Source organism: Zootoca vivipara, chromosome 12 (genome assembly GCF_963506605.1).
Source record: "Zootoca vivipara chromosome 12, rZooViv1.1, whole genome shotgun sequence".
NCBI classification, from domain to species: Eukaryota; Metazoa; Chordata; class Lepidosauria; order Squamata; family Lacertidae; genus Zootoca; species Zootoca vivipara.
Window position 1 is genome coordinate 37,477,295 of NC_083287.1, and position 16,936 is coordinate 37,494,230.

Below are 16,936 nucleotides of genomic sequence, written 5' to 3' on the forward strand. Positions count from 1 at the left end.
AATGAATGCCATACTGTTTATCTTAAGGATGTGCCTTGAATGTTTATGGCAAGTACAGTCATACCTTGGAAGTCGAACGGAATCCGTTCCAGAAGTCCATTTGACTTCCGAAACATTCGAAAACCAAATCATGGCTTCTGATTGGCTGCAGGAAGCTTCTGCAGCCAATCAGAAGCTGCGGAAGCCCTGTCGGCCTTTCGGGTTCCAAAAGAATATTCACAAACAGGAACAATCACTGCATTTGCTGCATTTGGGAACCAAAACATCAAAGTTCCAGGGCATTCGACAACCAAGGTACAACTGTACAGAAATTGATATGCAAAGTGGCACTTGTACAGTGAGCCTTATTAATAACGATGAACACTTTGTTCAGGCATAATCCAGGATTATTTTTAGGTGGTTGCTATACCCTTTCCTTGAAAGTAACCATGGGCTCTGAGGGAGACAGCTGCCATTCTGTGAAGTTATTACAACAAAGGTCATACATGATTGAGTTAGGGAACTCTTGCCTCTCTGATATTTAGCAATGGCGCAGAGTCTGCCAGTTACAGCTGAGTTGATTAGCCATTCCAAACAAGCTTCACAATAAAATCTCTTGAATTAGCTGAGCCAAAATGTGGCAACCATCCGCTAGTCTGGCTTTCATGTAAGATGTTGGCCATTGCCATCTAGGGCATGATGCTGCAAGCAATAAGCAGGAATAATCACATTAGCAAGATGGGAATTGGTGGGGAAGTTGAGAGCTATTCTCCATCACACTTCTGTGTAGTCCACAATGTAATGTCTCTAATGCATTTGTCTCAGAAAACCGGAAAATGTTGCAGTATATCAATTGCTGTGTGCTTGCACAAGCCACACTGAGAGATTGCTATAGGATGCCAGGATCACATGGAGAAGTAGTTTGTTGTAGTCTGGCTACTCAGACCCATAGCTGCCAAGTTTTCCCTTTTCTCACGAGGAAGCCTATTCAGCATAAGGGAAAATCCCTGTAAAAAAGGGATAACTTGGCAGCTATGCTCAGACCTAGTATTCAGTCCTTTTCCCTAAACTCCACAATCACTCAGAAATCCAGGCAGCTGTTTCAGATTCTTCCAAATACAGATTCCATTTGTACTAATTTTGTTTTTATTCTAAGATACCATATTGGTTGATTTTAGCACATGCTAGACTGGCAGGGTGGGCTAACAGCACTGTATAAAAAGTCTTTGATGTCTATGGCCCTGGCATTTGAGGTCATGGTGCATCCTTTAATGGGGATCACAGTTGCATGATAATAATAATAATAATAATAATAATAATAATAATAATAATAATAATAATAATTAATAATACCCCGCCCATCTGGCCAGGTTCCCCCAGCCACTCTGGGCGGCTTCCAACAAAATATTAAAATACAGAAATCCATCAAACATTAAAAGCTTCCCATGAACACAGGGCATTCCCAAAGTTTATATAGGACTAAGTCCTCATTTTGGCTAGAAGTAGGTAATCCTCCCTAAGCTCACTAGCAAGATTCAGACGCTAACAGTGCAATCCTATTGATGACCACTCAGAGAAGTAAGTTAATAAAATGTCAATGAGACTTACTGTCAGGTAAGTGTGTCAAGGATTGCAGCATAAATCTAGGAGGAAGGATGAATGCAGGCTGTGCAGAGAAACAGATCTATGTTTGTGTTTGGTGGCTTTAGAGTAGCTTTCTTTGTGTCAACCCAGCAAAACAGCTTTATTGATTATTTTGTTGTTGTTCCACTGCTGTTTGGCTTGTTTTTATTTTAGGTTACTTTGGGTTTTTTGCTTCCTTTTAAGTTTCCTGCTTTTTAAAAGGAAAACCTTTGGATTAATGGAAGTATTGTTTTTAAAACATCAGTGTCTATACAATTCAGCTCCTTTATGCAGCTTATGCAGCTGACTTCACTAGTTAAAACCTCATATTCTGGGATTTCCAAAATGTTAGCATTTCCCAACAGGCAGGGTATCTATCACAAATGATTTTTTGTCAATTCTGCGTCAGATGTGAAGGCTGCTTCCACAATGGACATGATGCACACATTTCGTCCCCAGTGTAATCTTTCAGAAATTTATGAAAGTGGTTGAACAGAGTGTATAACAGCTGTTTTGAATTATGATACCGATAATACAACTATCACAGGAGTACCAGTAATTCACACAGTATTTCTCCCGATTATTGAGGTCCCACATTTTCTACTCGTTTGTCAACAATATATGCAGATGGTTAAAACCATACCTGGCCACACTTGTGCTCATGATCACACAGAATAGCAAACTCATAGGATAAATGGAAACAGCTGGCAGCAATTTTTGTTAATTTGGTTGCAGTTTTTCCAGGTCCCTTTAATCCTAGGAACTGCAGTTAGTGGCTCTATCCGCCTATCACCCAGCTAACAGAGATCTTTCTGCATCTTGTTCTAAAGACGGCTTGGGACTACTTGCATATTTGGTGGGTTCATGTTTGCTAGTTTCTGCAAACGGACTCTTTAATTCTTTAATTTTTAACAGATGCCTTTTATACCCATAGGGCTTCAAAGCAGCTAACAAATGGTTTAAAACCGATAAAAAATACATAGCAGTAAAATTAAATTAATAAACCGAATACAGCAGCCCATCAAATATAAAAAGAGTAGCAAGTAAAAATAAACTCTCAAGGCCAGAGCTCTGATGAAATAAAATATTGTCTTATGTCTGCCTTAAAGCATCCTGGATTATTTAAACAAAAAGGCTAACACTAGCTGATCTCAGCTTCCCTTTTAAGCTGCAAAGGGAAGGCACTCTTCTGAACTCACAAATGTGAGGAAGAAAGGATAATATCTAATAAAGATATCCTCCTAGCATCTAATCACATACGAACAGTAACTGCATTCTGGAAAGCCTGTTTTGTGGAGGTAATACAAACCTCAGGTGACAAGGATTTCCACAGTCTTGGTGTCTCTGGTGACATGAAACTGCCCTGTGTTAATGCCATCCTAGTACCATCAGTAAAAGGTAAAGGTAAAGGGACCCCTGACCATTAGGTCCAGTTGCGAACAACTCTGAGGTTGCGGCGCTCATCTTGCTTTACTGGCTGAGGGAGCCGGCATACAGCTTCCAGGTCAGGTGGTCAGCATGACTAAGCCACTTCTGGCGAACCAGAGCTGCACACGGAAATGCCGTTTACCTTCCCGCCAGATTTATCTACTTGCAATTTGACTTGCTTTTGAACTGCTAGCTTGGCAGGAGCTGGGACCGAGCAATGGGAGCTCACCCCGTCATGAGGATTCGAACCACTGACCTTCTGATTGGCAAGCCCTAGGCTCTTTAGACCACAGCACCACCCGTGCCCCATAGTACCATCAGTAGTAGGATGCAAAATAGGGCCATTTCTATACTTAGAAAGTAGACAGGTTCATATTGGAAAAGGCCAATCAAGAAAATAACATAGGATCTTAGCCGTTTTGCAGTGGTGGTGGTGGTGGTGGGATGCCTTTCCAGAAAAGGGCGATGGTGGGGACCTTTGTGGGAGCACACAAAAAGGCACATCCATTTGAACATAAGGCTAGACGTGGTGTCATTGGAAAGAGGCAGGGAATTCTAATGGTGATTAAAACACCTTGGGTAGAGAGAGAATATCTCTTTCTTTCCTCTAAGCTGACATACCTGTTTACTTTAACTTAAATCAGAGCATGTGGGAAGCATTCCTAATACTCCTGTGCTTTTTGCAAAAGAAAAGGGAAAGGGAAAAAGGAAGAAGAAAAACCCAAAGAAGAAGAACCGGAGCCAGTGATGCCTAAAATAGTCGAAGAAGTTCCTGTAAAGGTCTTATGGTACCCCCCTGTTGATTCCATCTTGGTGGACTACATTACTGAGGTTTCCAAAACAATTCTCCCACTACCGACCACAAAAGAACAGGTTGTAGCCCTTGCGCAGTGAGTATCGGGACAATGTCTTTTCTGTGAATTCAAAGTAAATATTTTAAGGGATTGATTTAGAAATCTACTGAATAGTAGATTTTGACCTGCTTTTCTTTACCAAGCCTACAAAGAGCTCATCTCTGTTTACTCAGTATTGTGGGTCCTACACATTCTCTGCAGAACAGACTTAAGACAGGTTTCAATTTCATGTAATTGAAAGGTAAAATAGGACTGATAAATAATAAAAGGAATAGTCTTTTAAAAGCCTAAACGATACAAAGGTGCTTTTAAAAAAAAGTTCCAACATTCAGAAAGGGTTTTAAAGGTTGAAAATAGAAATGTATTTTTATGCCTTTCCTGGAAATTGCCCAAAATTGACACAGCTGAGGGAGTTTCAAGACTGAGGCATCACTTCATGAAAGACTGAACTTCTTGTAGTGCCAGCTTAATCTCCAGTTGTGACAGCTTGTGGAGCAAGAACGTTCCCAGAGGTTCTGGGGCAGCAAGCTGGTTTATATGGGAACAGATACCCTTATTTATATCTGTAGATTTTTTTTCCTTCCTCATCCTTTTTATTATTTAAAAGGATCTAGGTGCTGTAGGAAAAAAGATCAGCTCCTACTCACAAGCCTTGAGAGATCATGTAGAGTCAGCAAACCAGATAAGAACTGGAAGGGGAATGTGTGCATCTTTGAAAGATATTGAGATGGATAATGAAATATAACATGTTTATATTTCAGTGCTAGTATTAAACCTGATTAAATATTATGACAATTGTTAATTTAGGTCACTATTGGATTTTAAAACAGGTTTGTTGCAGAAAAGATGGGCGGTCCAATCGAAACAGACAAATTGCATGAATTCAGCTGGGAACTTCATATAAGTGAAATTGAATATGAACTGAAATGCAATGTTGTGCCTATTGGGAAGATCAACAAAGGGACCTTCTACCATAGGGCCTTGCTTTTCAAGGTAAAGTCAATTACTCAGCCACATACAAGTTTCATTTTAATAGCACACAGCATATGCTAATGTACATCAACTTCAACATATATTTGCTGTAGTGTTATCCAAACCTTATTTATTTGTGTACTTAAGTCATTTTGTGTTTGGTTAGTATTGATTTCTCATCAAGCAAAGACACACAGTCTTTTCTGTAAGCACCATTTGAAATCACTGGGAGGGAAGTGTGAGTGATGTTAATACAATGCTGCATTGAAAGCAAAATAATACAAATGGCCATGTTGATGACTCGTGCAGTGCTGTGAGTTCAAATATCATCTCAGCTATAAGTTACTGCAAAGTGTTATATGTGGGGCTGCCTCTGAAGATAGTTCGGAATTCAGTGGCCAGGTTGCTCACTGGGGCAAGAATGTTTGATCATATAATGCCAATCCTGGCCCAACTGCATTGGCTGCGGTCAATTAGTTTCTGTCTGGGCCCAATTCAAATTGCTGCTTTTGACCTATAAAGCCTTAAATGGCTCAGGACTGCAATACCTCAAGGACCGCCCCTCCCCATATGAACTGACCTGTAATCATCATCTGAGGCCCTTCTCCATGTGCCAGCTCCATGACAGGTCCAGAAGGTAGCAACAAAAGAACAGGTCTTTTCTGTGGTGGCTCCCTGTTTGTGGAATACTTTCCCCAGGGAGGCTCACCTGTCACATTCATTATATATCTTTAGGCACCAGGCAAAAACATTTTTCTTTGGCCAGGCCTTTGGCTACTTAAACAATCTATGTTATTATGTTAAGTATTTCTGTGTTTTTATACTGTAAATCCCCTGTGATTCTCAGATGAAAGGTGGTATTATTATTATTATTATTATTATTATTATTATTATTATTATTATTTCACTGAGAAGCCAGACACTATTTCTTGCCTTTATACCCCTCTTTGCAGCATGGACATAACAGTACAAACCTACCTTACAGGGTTATTGTAAGGGTAGTTTCTGTGAAGTATTTTGAGCACTTAGGAAAAGCACAAGATAAATATTAAACATTAAAAAGGTTACTTTTTCTTACAAGAGATGATTCTAACAGCAAACTTAATGGTCTTGTGCTTGAGCAGTGAAATGGTGACTTTCCTCTTCTCTCTGTGTACAGTGTCCCTTTTGTAGCATGTCTTTCAAATGGTAAAGCACTATTTTAAACTGTAAGCCCTTCAGTGCACTGACCAAAAGGCAGTATGTCAATGTAATAAAAATAAAGTAAAATATATCTCTCATCTGGTTACTTCCTCCCATAGGTTCTAGCAGACAGAATTGGTGTTAGCTGCAGCTTAGTCCGTGGAGAGTACACCAGAGCATGGAATGAAGTTAAATTGGTTGATGATTCTCCCTTGGGAATACCTGGACTTCTGCTTCCCCCTCAAGTATATATTGTAGATCTCATGTACCAGCCAGGCAATCTAATGAAAGAAGGCAGTCCAGAGGCAGATCACTATGGACGTATTTAATTATATTTCCAGAGCTCTTTGAAACCAAAAGCTGCTTGTTCATAAAGCTAATTAACACAGAGAGGCTTGTAGGGCTCATTTTCAAAGATGGGCTGGGTGCCAACTGCAGCACCTTTACATGTACTGATGAATCTAGATAGGTGAGCTGGGTCTTTTGTTTTACTACGTGGAGAGACTGTCTTAGAAAAATATTTGGGAACTGCACAGAATTTCAGTAGAAGTTTTGCTTATAATTTAATCATATTTTATTTATTTTAGTCTTTTGGAATAAAATGCAGATACCTGGAATTTGGAGTGGGGTTTTTAATCTTTATAAGTTGTGTTTTAAAATTTTACAGCTCACAAGGACATTTGCTGTCACTTTTCCATTTGAATGTAGGCAGGACAGCAGTTCCTGTATTACATCTTATTTTTGCCATGTATTCATGGGGGAGAAAGCTATCAGTGGCTACTAGCCATGGTGGTTATGCTCCTACCTTCACAGTCGGAGGCAGAAATGCTTCTGAGTACTAGTTTCTGGAAACTACGGGAGAGGAGAGTGCTCTTGTGCTCATGTTCTGCTCCCTGGTTTCCCACAGGCATCTGGCTGGCCACTGTGAGAACAGGATCCAACAGGCTATTCTTATGTATTAATAGACCTGTTTTCTCTCATATATTTTTAATTTGCAATTTCCATCAACGATAATGACATAAAACTGAAGCATAATAAATAAATAGACAATCCTAGGCCAAACTAGATGTGATGGAGCAGCCATGAGTGTTCACATGTCTTCCCTGTTCATGTGTAAAAAGGAGAGCCTATGGAACATGCAAGGCATAGAATTGAAACTATCCCCATACATCCATTTTACTCAGCTGTGTTCTGCTGCTTGATGTGCTTTTATCCCAGCATAGTTCCCATAATGCAGGTTAGCTAACTGGGGCAGCGGGGATGGTAGAGCCCAGTTAAGTACAGTGGTACCTCCGGTTGCAGACGGGATCCGTTCCGGCGCTCCAGCCAGATCCTGAGGTTTCCGCAACCGGAGGTGCCTGTTCTGCACGTGCACGCAGTGCGATAGAGCACTACTGTGCATGTGCGCAGGGCGAAACCCAGAAATATACTTCCAGGTTTGCCGCCTGCATATCCCAAAGGATACATAACAAGAGGGTAGAGGTAAGTAGAGGTACCACTGTATAGGAGGGGAGGGTTTAGCTCCCCCACCCCATGTTTCCTTTCATATTTTAAAAGATAGACCCACACTCCTACCATTTTATATGTGAATGGGACAGACAACGTCATAAAATAAACATGGCTATCAGTTCAGAAACTCCAACTTTAGCTCAGAGTGGGGTAGATCCATGGGCATAAAACTAGTTTGCATGGATTCTGGTTACTAGCTCTGGGGGGGGGGGCAAATTTGATTCAGTTCACATTTGTAGGGGGACCTACCTAATTTGCACTTTCTAAAACAATGTGTGAACAAAGTCATAAAATAAACATGGCTATCAGTTCAGAAACTCCAACTTTAGCTCAGAGTGGGGTAGATCCATGGGCATAAAACTAGTTTGCATGGATTCTGGTTACTAGCTCGGGGGGGGGCAAATTTGATTCAGTTCACATTTGTAGGGGGACCTACCTAATTTGCACTTTCTAAAACAATGTGTGAACAAAGTCATAAAATAAACATGGCTATCAGTTCAGAAACTCCAACTTTAGCTCAGAGTGGGGTAGATCCATGGGCATAAAAACTAGTTTGCATGGATTCTGGTTACTAGCTCTAGGGACGGGGGCGGGGGACAAATTTGATTCAGTTCACATTTGTAGGGGGACCTACCTAATTTGCACTTTCTAAAACAATGTGTGAACTGAAACACAGCCATCCTTTGAAATTAGCAAAGTAAGGTGAACAAAAAATGCATATATCAAAGTAAAGTGTGCATAAAAATACATATTGGTAAAAATAACATACAAAAGGTGTTGTCTTCGGGTAAATTGTATGCAAATGTGCATATTAGAAGAAATTCACACTGCTGCTGAGTTTTTATAAGGACTTGTTTTCTAAAAATTCACAAACTGATGTGGAAATGTGAAGAAGTGAACTTAAGAGTGGAAAAATAAGAAACCAAAGTTGAGATTCACCCATCCCTACTGGCTGTTATGGATAATATTCACCCAACCACATAGCACAAAATAAATCATTTTTGCCTTGATTTATTTTATTTATTTTATCTTATTTATTTATATTCCGCCCCATGTCAAGGTAGTAAACTTGTGCAGAGGACCTGCTAGTCTGTGGATGATTCTGTGCACCGAGGTCTCCCACTTCCCCTGGAAGACACCTAGACTTGGGCTTTGGGAAATCTGTAGCACTGGGATGGGGAACCTAATTTCATGCAACACACAGAGATTGACTGGCATAGGGAGAAAAAGAGAGAGAGATTCCTGCAGTGCTACAACCTCCACCCACCACTGGCTCTGGCTCTGGCTCAGAAGTAGCCCCTGATTGTAAGTCAACGGGACCTCATAATGGAAAACGAAATCCCCCACCCATTTACTGGACCGGCTGAGTGACATCTTAGGAGGAGGAGGAGATCCTTGGCTTACGCTTAAGCACTTACATCCCCAGGGTATTGCTTAAAAAGTGGTCAGCACAAATATGACGCTTAAGAGGGGAGAAGAAAGAAATACTGAACAGTGGCTTGCCCAAGGAGTCCTCATTGTGGCTAAGACAAATTGGGGAACCAGGATTTTTCCAACCCACTCTTAGACACTATGATAAAATTCACCCTTCATGAAATGACTGTTTACTCCCTAAGCTTAACTTCTCCAGATGTATCAGCGTTCTCAATAATGGAATGTCAAGAGAGAGTCAGAACAAGCAGTTAGATTAAATATTCATATGAGTCTTAATCAACCCACAGAATTGAGGGGGAAGTAATCGAAATGTAAATAGGAATCTCATATCCTTTCTAAAATACTGCAATCTCTATTTGATCAAATATTGTCAGTTCAACATGATTTGAAAATGGGGCTTTGAAATATCACTGTGTGCTTGAGCCATAAATACTCCTTGCATTTTTGTGCTCCCCCTTCCCAATCTGTCCTCCTGGGAAAAAGACCCAGGAGGAGGAAAGAAAAAAATGTTGCGTTAATGAAAGAGCTTGAACTCCACTAATAAATCAGCAACAACATAATCTTGTGTGTGTTTTAATTAATCAGATATGTCATTTTTGGATGGATGACACCCCAGAAGACTGAGTGATTTGAGGAAAAGCATTCCTTTAGTGTGCATTCCCATTCCTGCCCTGTTAGGAAGATCTTGATTTTTTAAAAGTCATTTATGCCTGATTGGTGCATGAAACATAACATACGCTTGCCCTTAAATCATTTATATTTTACTTTCTTTATGATGCCTTTGTGAATTACCTCTTTCTGCATTTGTAATTAGAGGGTGTAACAGATGGCCTGGGCTTAGTTCAGGGTGATAAATCCACTAAAATAACCTACAGGAAGCCACTGTGGACAAATGATTCTTTGTCCACTGCGGTGTTCAAGATCTGTGTTACTCAAGAAGTTTTGGCTAGGAAGGATGATTATAAAATAGTCTGGCACAGAGACTGGACAAATCAACAGACAAGCGGCGGGGGGGGGGGGGAGAGACACATACAGCAGCATAGTTGATGGGTGGATGGCATTTTTAAGGTTTTGATTAAATGAACATTGTTTTTTATTTCTGTGGATACTTGTTTTTAGAGATGTTTAACTTAGTAAATAAATACACATTTAATTTCGCAAAGCTAAAATATGGATAGATAAGCCACTCGTTTTATGGGGGGAAATGAAAATAATATTCACAACACAATGGAAAAAGAAGAAGCTGCAATGTGGTGGAGGGAAGTCACAGGGGTAGGAAAAGATACGATATTGAAAATGGTTATAACTTGAATGTAATGTAAAAATAGTTAAAATGTGTAACTGAATGAAAACTAAATAAAAATGTAATTTCAAAAAATAATAAATACATAGTGCTAATCTACATAAAGTTAGGCTTTATGCTGGAATGACACATCCATAACAGTGTGTGTGTGTGTGTGTGTGTGTGTGTGTGTGTGTGTGTACAGAGAGACAGAGCCTGTTGGGTAATGGAAATAAAGTATAGAAAACCAATGCCATCTAGATGCATTATTGAGATAGAAGTGCCTGAGATGATTTGTCAGGTATAAATATGAGTGAAGGCTTCAAAATGTCCTTATATAGTTAGGCTTCCTGCTGATTTCCTGTAGCTTAAGCTTTGTATTCACCACACTTAACAAAACAAATCAAAATTACACACCAACATATTCAAAGTTCTGCTCCAAGCTGAATACGATGAACAACATAAACATGTGAATAATCCTAGGCACATATATAAATTAGTTTTGGCTAGTCATTTTTTGTTTGTTTGTTTAGTTGTTTAGTCGTGTCCGACTCCTCGTGACCCCATGGAACAGAGCACGCCAGGCACTCCTATCTTGCACTGCCTCCCGCAGTTTGGTCAGACTCATGTTCGTAGCTTCGAGAACACTGTCCAGCCATCTAGTCCTCTGTCGTCCCCTTCTCCTTGTGCCCTCAATCTTTCCCAACATCAGGATCTTTTCCAGGGAGTCTTCTCTTCTCATGAGGTGGCCAAAGTATTGGAGCCAGTGTGGTGTAGTGGTTAAGAGCGGTAGACTCGTAATCTGGGGAACCGGGTTCGCGTCTCCGCTCCTCCACATGTAGCTGGTGGGTGACCTTGGGCTAGTCACACTTCTCTGAAGTGTCTCAGCCCCACTCACCTCACAGAGTGTTTGTTGTGGGGGAGGAAGGGAAAGGAGATTGTGAGCTGCTTTGAGACGCCTTCGGGTAGTGATAAAGCGGGATATCAAATCCAAACTCTTCTTCTTCACTATCTGTCCTTCCAGTGAGCACTCAGGGCTGATTTCCTTAAGAATGGATAGGTTTGATCTTCTTGCAGTCCATGGGACTCTCAAGAGTCTTCTCCAGCACCATAATTCAAAAGCATCAATTCTTCGGCGATCAGCCTTCTTTATGGTCCAGCTCTCACTTCCATACATCACTACTGGGAAAACCATACGGTAGCTTTAACTATACGGACCTTTGTTGGCAAGGTGATGTCTCTGCTTTTTAAGATTGCCATCAAGGTTGTGTCATCTGCATATCTGAGGTTGTTGATATTTCTTCCAGCAATCTTAATTCCAGCTTGGATTTCATCCAGTCCAGCCTTTCGCATGATGAATTCTGCATATAAGTTAAATAAACAGGGAGACAATATACAGCCTTGTCGTACTCTTTTCCCAATTTTGAATCAATCAGTTATTCCGTACCCAGTTCTAACTGTAGCTTCTTGTCCCACATAGAGATTTCTCAGGAGACAGATGAGGTGATGAGGCACTCCCATTTCTTTAAGAGCTTGCCATAGTTTGCTGTGGTCAACACAGTCAAATGCTTTTCCAAGGTCAATGAAGCAGAAGTAGATGTTTTTCTGGAACTCTCTAGCTTTCTCCATAATCCAGCGCATGTTTGCAATTTGGTCTCTAGTTCCTCTGCCCCTTCGAAATCCAGCTTGCACTTCTGGGAGTTCTCAGTCCACATACTGCTTAAGCCTGCCTTGTAGAATTTTAAGCATAACCTTGCTAGCTTGTGAAATAAGCGCAATTGTGCGGTAGTTGAAGCATTCTTTGGCACTGCCCTTCTTTGGAATTGGATTGTAGACTGATCTTCTCCAATCCTCTGGCCAGTGCTGAGTTTTCCAAACTTGCTGGCATATTGAGTGTAGCACCTTAACAGCATCATCTTTTAAAATTTTAAATAGTTCAGCTGGAATTTCATCACTTCCACTGGCCTTATTAGCAGTGGCCCATTTGACTTCACTCTCCAGGATGTCTGGCTCATAGAGAGCAGCAAAGAACTATGCATTGTCCCACATCCACTGCCCATTGAGAGTCCTACTCAGCTGCCTCCTCCTACCTCTCCTTCAATATGGGGTAATGGGGGGGGGGTAAAGCTGCACATTTTCATTCTGTCTTCACAGATATAAGGACTGGAATATTTATTTTTGCTTTTTAGAAAGAATAAGAGTATGATTCTTAAGATACTGAATTCTGTGCTCCAAACCTGTTTCTTCTGTGCTTTCATAGTGTGATTACATAGCCCTGCCTATAGTGGATTTATATGGAAAACAAGCGGATTTCTGTCACTTCAATGTGGGATTTCACATTTCTGTCTGGGATTTTATGTACCTCTGTTGGTGGGCAGAATAGCTCAGCATGTAGCAGGAAATGTCTGAGCAGGGAGGTGGCTTCCAGCCAATTGACCAGAGGTCTCCGCAAGTACTCTGTGCTTCTGGACGATTTCATTCCTAACACCTGTTTCCTGTCATGTTCTAATCCAGGCCCAGTTTTGCCACTGGCACTCATCTCTTTGAACTCACATCCAGCTGGCATGAAGCCACTTCCCATTTGCCAATCACATATCTGGTTCTCTCTCCTATATTCCACAGTGATCACCCTCAGTATTGTATCCCCTGATTTATTTTCTTTTATTTAAACTGGTTTCCTTTCTGTCTTGTAACTGGTGCAAACAGAAAGAAAGGATGGGGAGCAGGGGGAGAGAAGACTACCTCCCTGTAAACATAATGCCTATGTGCCATGAATTACTACAAGCATTTGCAGAAGTGGAATTCTTACATACCAGGTACATACCAAGCCTTCTGTATATGTAAAACCTCTACACAAAGTAATGTAATAATGGGCTGGCAATATGTTTCTGGGAGTCTCCGGGGAAATCAAGGGCAGCTCCTTGCCCTCACCACCACCTACAATTCAAGAGACTTGTTTAATGATCAGCAAAAGCACACCACTTACTCACTTCTGAGCTCCTGGATTCATTTGCCCTACCAGTCTCCAAAGTTCTGGAAGAGCAGCAGAGAGGATGGATAAGATCTCAGCAGGTTGAAAACTCGGTTCAAAGAGACATCCTTAATAAAATTTGTGCTCCCCAGGCAACTGCCTGAATTTGCGAGGTCCTGGCATACCTAGGAAAGAGAAGTAATATTGAAGGAAAATAAAAAAAATTTCTGCAAACTTCAAAATCTTTGTTCATAACCCCAAAAAGTATAGCTTGTAATGGGGATGATGCCTGTCTGAGTGACTCACCCATCTGGACAAAAGATGCAGCTCAGCATCTGCTGACATAAATGTGTGTGATGACCAGGTTTCCCTTCAAACCTGTCAGCCAGGCTGTGCCAAGATGCAGTTAAATCAAGAAAAATATAATCGCCACATGGAGAGGACTCTCACTAGCTGCCACCTACTCTTTCAAACATCCACCCACACACATGCTGTTTTTCCTGCTACTGTCCAGAAGACAGAATCCGGGGGGGGGGGGACGGGGGACGGAACGCTCCCCAGCCCCAATAGTCAGCAAGATGATATAATATACTTCAAACAAATTGAGATAGACAGTGGTAACAACTGGATTCTATGTTTTAAAATATGAGGAATCTTATCATTGTGTGTTTCTTCTTCCCTACAGCTCTAGGTGAATGTGAAATCTGCATAGCGCCTTGAATGTCTGCTATCTCTTCCTACATTCCATCTTGAGACTATGACCATATACAAACCTGGTTGCTTCACCATCAGCTAATGTTTCTCCTCTCCACACTCTGATTATCATTTAGCTTGATGAAGAGATCTAGAGAAGTTGAAAGCTTGCAGATTATTTTGGTTGACATAATGTTGTCCTAATAGGAATTTTAGATTCTCCCCCCCCCCCCGTGATCTGGGTTGCATTTCTGAAGGTATATAGCACAATTAACAGTAAAATATTTGGCATGTCTGCTCAGAAGTAAGCCCATTTGATTTCAGTGGTGCTTATTCACAGGAAAGCCACAGCCTGACCTAAGGCAAAACACAGCAACAATACTACTGTCTTACAAATATATCAAAATTAAAAAGTGGATCCCCAAATGCAAGTTTGGGCTTGGATCCTTAATATGAAAAGATTGATTACTATTGATCTAGAACAGCCAATGTGATGCCTTCTAGATATTACTAGACAATAGCATCCATCATCCTTATTGGTCAGGCTGGTTGAGCTTACTGAAGCTGTTGTCCAGCAAAAACTGGAGGGCACCATGTTGGCTACACCTAATCTAGAACAACCTACCAATAGAAGTCCCCCCTGGTCCTCGTTTTTAGCTGCCGCCGTCTGGTAACTTAGCTAGTTAGTCAGATACAGAGAGGCCCTTGCAGGCTACTGGTGTATTGCATTCTTCTCTGTGTTACTGGCTTTGAGGTGTTTTATTACTCTATTTATACTTTTGAACTTGATTGCAATCCTTTATATGTCAAACTATAAACACACAAACTCTGATCCAATGCACCTATTATTGGAACATTAAGTCCATGTCAAAATTAATAGACAATCCCATTTTCTTACACATGTGTGGCAATATTCCTAAAATGCTGGCTGGCATCAAACCTGTCACTTTTGTTCTATGTTCCATTTCATGTTTTGTTGAATCAATGCCTCTCAAGTAACTGCTGGAAGTGGAGCATAGATTCATTCCACCCCCTGCTACATACTGTAAAATCATTACACCCATATAATTAACAGCATGCTCCGAGTGCTGAAGCGAACTGATCTAATCATTAATTAAACTTTGTGCTGGGCCTCTTTCACTGCAGTTTTCATGAACTTTGACTCAAGATTAGACAGCAATTGATGGGCCTTATAATTTGATCTCCTGAGTGCCCTCAACTTCCACTGAACTTAGCACCTACTCATAGTGTGCATGTGATTTATGTCGAGTGCAAATGGTGCAGTAGAAATAGGTTAAATTGCTCCAAGAGAAGATGTAGATTTGGTCAGGACAATAGCTATCTTCATAATTCATTTCTCATCTAAAATATAGTTATCCTCTCTATAAAAATGTAAGTATTAATATTGATTCCCATTATACTTTGTAATACTGTCTGCTAAAAAAGTTAGATTGGAAAGTCAATATCTGAAATATTGAAAGCTTTGGAAAGCCAGTTATGGAGCTTTGGCTGGGTGGGGGCAAAATGTTTTATAGTTGATAGCATTTATGGGATGAGGTCTTCATGGGCCAGTGGTAAACAGCAAGTTTTGCATGCAAAGGGTTGCAGGTTGAATACCTGGTATCTCTAATTAAACAATCTCAGAACCAAGTTACCACTGATGGGAGGGATCCATGATCAGAATATCCTGTCTCCCCCGCCCTCATCAAAGTTGTGTATAGTTTGCACATTTGAAAAGGAAAGCTGCACAGGGTGTTTAAGAATTTAAAGTCCAATGCAAACTCTACCTTTCAATTTTTTTATTGCTTTCCAAAGAGCCATAAAATTTAGTTGTTTTGTTATTAAGAGGGCAGGTCAAAGGTAGAAGAAGCAACAGGGCAGGGGGCATCTCTCCCAGACCTGATCCTTACCAACAGGGAGGAACTGATCAACAAGGTGAAAGTACAGGGAACCTTGGGAGGAAGTGATCGTGTCTGTAACTATGTCCTATTGGGTTTCATTACACACAGGGAAAGGAAAGCTGAATGTAGTCGGATGTGCACTCTGGACTTTAAGAAGGCTGATTTCAAAAAGGTTAAGGAACTACTGAGTGAAATCCCATGGTCAGAAATACTCAAAAAAGAAGGGAGTCCAAGATGGATGGGAGTGTCTTCAAGTTGAAATATTGAAGGCACAAAGGCAGACAATTCCAACAAGAAAAGTGGGAGGCACTTAAAGTAATGTTACCAGACGTCCCCCGTTACCTGGGGACAGTCCCTGGATTTACAAATCAGTCCCCTGACAAAATCCATCCCCTTCAACTGAAGTTGAAAAGTGTCCCCAGATTCACTGAAAAAAATCTGGTAACCTTAACTTAAAGAAACTGGTGTGGCTGCATAAGGAGCTTACAGATGAGCTGAGCTGTAAGGACATGTATAAGCAATGTAACCTTCTGACAGTGGAGCAAACTTCCACTAGAGGTGATTCCTTGGAGGTTTTTAAGCTGAGGTTGAATGGGCTATCTGTCATGTATGATCTAGTTGAAATTCCTGCCTTGGAGGGGATTGGACTAGATCAGGGGTCTCCCAAACTAAGGCCCGGGGGCCGGATGCGGCCCAATCGCCTTCTAAATCCGGCCCGTGGACAGTCCGGGAATCAGCATGTTTTTGCATGAGTAGAATGTGTACTTTTATTTAAAATGCATCTCTGGGTTATTTGTGGAGCCTGCCTGGTGTTTTTACATGAGCAGAATGTGTCCTTTTATTTAAAATGCACCTCTGGGTTATTTGTGGGGCATAGGAATTTGTTCATTTTTTTTTTTCAAAATATAGTCCGGCCCCCCACAAGGTCTGAGGGACAGTGGACCGGCCCCCGGCTGCAAAAGTTTGCTGACCCCTGGACTAGATCGCCCTCAGCGTCCCTTCCAACTCTACTATTCTGAGAAACTCTCAAACTAAATTTGGGGTCGGGAACCATGGGCTGTGCCACACACACACACACACTGCTGAACTACAGTCTTCAACATTTCTT

General features: G+C 41.0%; 2 protein-coding genes across 7 annotated transcripts in view; one reads left to right on the forward strand and one right to left on the reverse strand.

Annotated features, from left to right (window-relative positions):
- PIP4K2A (phosphatidylinositol-5-phosphate 4-kinase type 2 alpha) overlaps positions 1–16,936 on the reverse strand; it is a 164,747-nt gene that overhangs the window by 147,143 nt on the left and 668 nt on the right. Inside the window, exons 2-3 of one of the 3 annotated variants that reach the window (XM_060280824.1) lie at positions 14,008–14,078; positions 13,254–13,419 (exon numbers count right to left, since the gene is read on the reverse strand). The gene's annotated coding sequence lies outside the window, so the exon portion shown is untranslated. Of the gene's footprint in view, positions 1–13,249; positions 13,420–14,007; positions 14,079–16,936 lie in introns of all 3 variants that reach the window. The other 2 variants (XM_035129618.2, XM_035129621.2) reach the window with 2 other exon arrangements.
- ARMC3 (armadillo repeat containing 3) overlaps positions 1–16,936 on the forward strand; it is a 76,713-nt gene that overhangs the window by 56,834 nt on the left and 2,943 nt on the right. For 2 of the 4 annotated variants that reach the window (XM_035129610.2, XM_035129611.2), the window contains 3 exons: positions 3,720–3,920; positions 4,715–4,877; positions 6,158–7,680. In XM_035129610.2, the coding sequence (XP_034985501.1) occupies positions 3,720–3,920; positions 4,715–4,877; positions 6,158–6,367 (574 nt within the window). In that variant the 3' untranslated portion in view covers positions 6,368–7,680. Of the gene's footprint in view, positions 1–3,719; positions 3,921–4,714; positions 4,878–6,157; positions 7,685–16,936 lie in introns of those variants that run through there. The other 2 variants (XM_060280822.1, XM_060280823.1) reach the window with 2 other exon arrangements.